This window comes from Sinocyclocheilus rhinocerous, unplaced genomic scaffold (assembly GCF_001515625.1).
Source record: "Sinocyclocheilus rhinocerous isolate Xijiao unplaced genomic scaffold, SAMN03320098_v1.1 scaffold148, whole genome shotgun sequence".
Taxonomy (NCBI): Eukaryota; Metazoa; Chordata; class Actinopteri; order Cypriniformes; family Cyprinidae; genus Sinocyclocheilus; species Sinocyclocheilus rhinocerous.
The window spans coordinates 3543315-3547606 of record NW_015653472.1 but is presented as its reverse complement, the minus strand read 5'-3'; the positions used below and the strand labels follow the sequence as shown (position 1 = coordinate 3547606).

Sequence of the window (4292 nt, the reverse complement as noted above, 5' to 3'; positions counted from 1 at the left end):
AAGAAGCATCATCACCGGCACCGCACGTGAAAAATAATTTCCCCACTGAGAAAATGAACTCAAGTCGGAAAGCTCTAATAATACAAATCCAACAAATCTTTGTAGTAACGAGAGTGTCCATGTTGTTTTCACATTCCGACTTAAAAGCACAACTCAGGAAATGAGAGCATCCGAGGAGCGCATGAATGCAGCAATTACACTTGCTCTGATGACACTGTATTGTTAAAAGCGCTATATAAATAAAGGTGACTTGACTTGACAGCAGGTAGATACCATTAGCTAGCTAAGCTAAACATTCTAAAAATAAAATGCCAAAAGCTAAACTTCCCTTGTAATGACTTGCAATGAGAAGCATTTCTAAACCTGTTGTCCAACAAAAGAGAACACTATAACGTTTTTACTCCACAACTGCTTCCTTTTGTGATCTGATGTGGCTTCTTGTCACAGAATGAGGCAGAAAATATGTCCTATACTGTAAAAAGCATATGGTAAAAAGGCTATGTCAATTAGCAATGGATTATATACTTAATTATGATGAAAATATCAAAGATGGCTTGAATAACACAGATAAACTATACTGATGCACAGTCGAGGTTCAGGCACCGTTTAGGCACTGGAACCGTTTTAAAAGTATCGATTTGGCACCGGGATCGTAAAAAACCCAAACGATACCCAACCCTACATCTCAGCGTCAGGCTCAGGCCAACGCACAGCACCCGGAAGTGTCAGTTTATTTTAGTCATACCCAGAAGTAAAAGGGCCAGGATGGGAAGCAGCTGAGGTGACTCGTGGTCTTTTTAAATAAGAACGCGAGCCACGAGTGCAATGTGCCGATAGCTATGTCCTCACAAGAAGGACATAAACCATCCACAAAAGCTGCTTCAGCATGGGCACCAATTTCATTGGCCTTTTCTCAATGACGTCAGAGGTGTCTGGGCTCCCAAGTGCAACCCCTAGTGTCGGAACTTCAACACAACGTCGAAGTGACCGACTGAAAGGGAACTGTTTTTAACACTGATAATAATAAGATATATTTCTTGATCACCAAATCAGCACATTAGAATGATTTCTGCAGACTGGAGAAATTACTACATAAAAATCAGCTTTGCCATCACAGGAAAAAAATTACATTTTAATATATTAAAATAGAAAACATTTTAAACTGTAATAATATTTAACAATATTACTATTTTACTGTATTTTTGATCAAATAAATGCAGCCCTTGGTAAGCACAGAAGACTTCTTTCAAAAACATTTTTAAAAATGTATATATTATTTTAAAAAATACATAATTAAAAAAAGAATATATTACCCTGCTGGAATGTGTCCTACTATCTGTATGTCATATTTGGAATCCAAAGAAAAGGCATATGTAATTCCTGTTGCGATTATTACCTGCAGGAGCCACAAGAGAATGAAAGATTATTTTTCACAGTGTAGACAACAGTAGAAACTAAGATGATAAAATTCTCATTATATTGGACTAGTTGTCTGGTGAATGGCAAATATTTGTACAAAAGTTAATTTGCTTATTTATGTCTGTAATTCTCACAGTATCACAGAAATTGGAAGGAAAATAAGCACAAAGGTGAATAAATGTTTTACTGCTCCACTGTTCTAAATATCTGTTGTGGAGTGCAAACTCACAGTGATGATCTCCACGGGGATGGGAGTGCGCAGACGCTCCCGAAAGCGTGAGTTGACCTCTTTAACTGGCACCAAAACAGCCAGGCAGAGCAGTGAGATCACCAGCTCAGCCAAATTAGTGTGGGGCACATTCTCCATCACTGAAGCCAGAGTCTGTGGGTTTAAAAGGAGTTACTGACATGCCTAACTCATTTTTGCTCAGTTATAGTCAGTGATACTGCAGTAGTTGTAGCTAGAATTATTAAACTAATAACCAGAACAGAAAAAAACAATCTGTCTTACACCATTTCTGACCTTAAAAAGAGAGAAGGCACCAGCATATCGGGGTAGCCGTAATCCCAACATGCTTTGCAACTGTGAAACGGTCACATGGAAGGCAGCTGCACTTGTGAATGCCTTAACAATCGGTTCTGAGAGGTATGTGGAAAGGAAACCCAACTGGAGCCCGCACATGCAGAGCTGGGACAATAAAAACAAGCAAAATGCTATAATAATTCTGTAGTCTGAGTCTAATATTTCATCAGACAACATATTGCTTAACAAAAACAGACGGATGCTATGTGTTTAAATTCAGTAGATATGTCTTTACCATCATTATGCCTGAGAGAAATGCTACAGCTGATGCCACACCAATCCTCTGGGCCTCAAACTCTGTGCCCTCTGGGCTACTGGAGTTCAGAGCGAGCGGGATGGGAACTAGTTGCTCCACCACTGAACCAGTCATCAGACTCAACATAGCAAAGGTACCTGCAAAAGTCAAACTCTTGAAATGGTACTTCATTTTCTTGGTTAAACATGGTTGTAGATTAATTACACTGTAAATACTGAAGCACTCTTGGGAATATTCCAAAATGTAATAGGTGAACAAATTTGTGGAAACTTTGTGGAACCAGGTTTTTAAATACCAGTTTTTTTCCCACAACGCTAAACTATGGTAAATTAAAGTCTTTTACCTGTAGAAACGTGGTGACCAGTGCCGAAGAGCATATAGAGAACTACAGGGAAGAAGGATGTGTAAAGGCCATAGACAGGTGCCACTGATGTCAACAAAGCAAAGGCCATTCCTAGCAAACAAACAGTATGTTTTATCATTTATGTTGTCTTGAATATGGGTCAAAGACATAAAGCATATTTAATCTACTAAACTAAAATACATTAAAATTTGAATTCAAATTCTTGAATATGCAGTTTATATTATGAATATGTTATCTACATCGCAATTATTCTCGGAATTATTATTATTATTATCTATTACTTGTAATCGGTCAACAATCTATATCAAACTGACCGCGTAAAGAACATGTAGGACGCCATATTGCTGTCATGTGACAAGAAAAGTTAAATAAATAAATTTGGCCGATTTATGAAAAGTTTTGTTCAGGACGAGTGGAGTAAGAAAACGTCACGATATTTGTTCTAAACATTTCTTAATATATTATATTTCGTATTATATTATATTCCAAAATATATATTTTTGACAGTAGAAAACGCCTAACAGCCTAAAATGTGTTTAAAGATTTAAAACGTTTCTCTCATCAAAGAGAAACTCATACAAAAATATGTTGTTATACGTTCACGTGAATGATCTTAACCTGATTTTATTTAATAACTTTTTTATATTGTCGAACCTTTACTATTTCATTGCCTACTACAACTTAAAAAAAACTAAGTAATTAAAGTTTATTTTTACCTTGGGGAATGTGCACTATTCCAACAGTCAGTCCCGCTATGATATCTCCTAAAAGCCATTTCTTGATCTTATATTTTGGCAGCCAGCTGCACACGGGTAGTCTCTTCTTGAGCAGGTGAAGACAGTCCACCTGAGAGCAGCTGCATCTCTGTGCCAGTCTGTCGCGGAGCCGCTCTCTCCCTCCAGACTGGTCTTCCGTACCATACGTCTGTCTGAAACGATCCTCAGTGTATATATTTCTATGTACTGCCACTGATGCGCTCATAGCGTCCTAAAGTATTCTTCGGAGAGCAAGGTAAATAATCTTCAGAGTTAAACTGCTCCAAACAAGAGCCCAACCCCTCATTTATGGGAGTCGCTGGAATTTGACATCAGGAACAATTGTATTTTCATGTCAAGTACTGGAGCCAATTAAACACCAGTGTCTTTTTTTTTAAATGTAAAGTCAAAATCAAACTGCAAAAAACATCCTACTTTTATGAAACAGGCTCCATAGGTATACTTGAAAAACCTCAATGTTATGTCTTCCAGGTCCTACTGCTAAAGGCTTTTTTACAAAACAGACAATGACATGAACACTCATCTTTAACACATAGACCTGCTCTCAGTCCCTCCTCCTAACTCTTCAAACAGACTCTTTCTTCATGGCCTTGACATGAGGAGTCATGTTGTATAGAAAGTGTACAATGTATTGCTCTGTGAGACATCTGCATGAGGATCAAAGTACTATTGTTTACAGGGTGAAGGTGAAACCTCAAACCACAACTATTACTGATTATTAGAGGTGGTCATTTCCGAGAAGGGGGTCAATTTCTCCCTGCCTTTTTAGTGTCTTCATGTGCTTTGAGGAACCAAAGCTGCTTTGTGAAGGGTAATCATATATGTTTTCTTTCTTTGCCTCACTGATCAAACCGCAATATGACTCTGGTGAGCATGCACTCTTTTTATTCCGTT

General features: G+C 37.9%; 1 protein-coding gene across 1 annotated transcript in view; it reads right to left on the bottom strand.

Moving 5' to 3' along the window:
* Positions 1 to 3628, bottom strand: part of LOC107716215 (solute carrier family 26 member 10-like) — a 13486-nt gene extending 9858 nt beyond the window's left edge. The window contains exons 1-6 of the mRNA XM_016522591.1: positions 3339 to 3628; positions 2602 to 2712; positions 2238 to 2395; positions 1943 to 2107; positions 1649 to 1801; positions 1314 to 1396 (exon numbers count right to left, since the gene is read on the bottom strand). Of these exons, the coding sequence (XP_016378077.1) occupies positions 1314 to 1396; positions 1649 to 1801; positions 1943 to 2107; positions 2238 to 2395; positions 2602 to 2712; positions 3339 to 3603 (935 nt within the window). The 5' untranslated portion in view covers positions 3604 to 3628. The remainder of the gene's footprint in view (positions 1 to 1313; positions 1397 to 1648; positions 1802 to 1942; positions 2108 to 2237; positions 2396 to 2601; positions 2713 to 3338) is intronic.
* Positions 3629 to 4292: the final 664 nt, after the last annotated feature.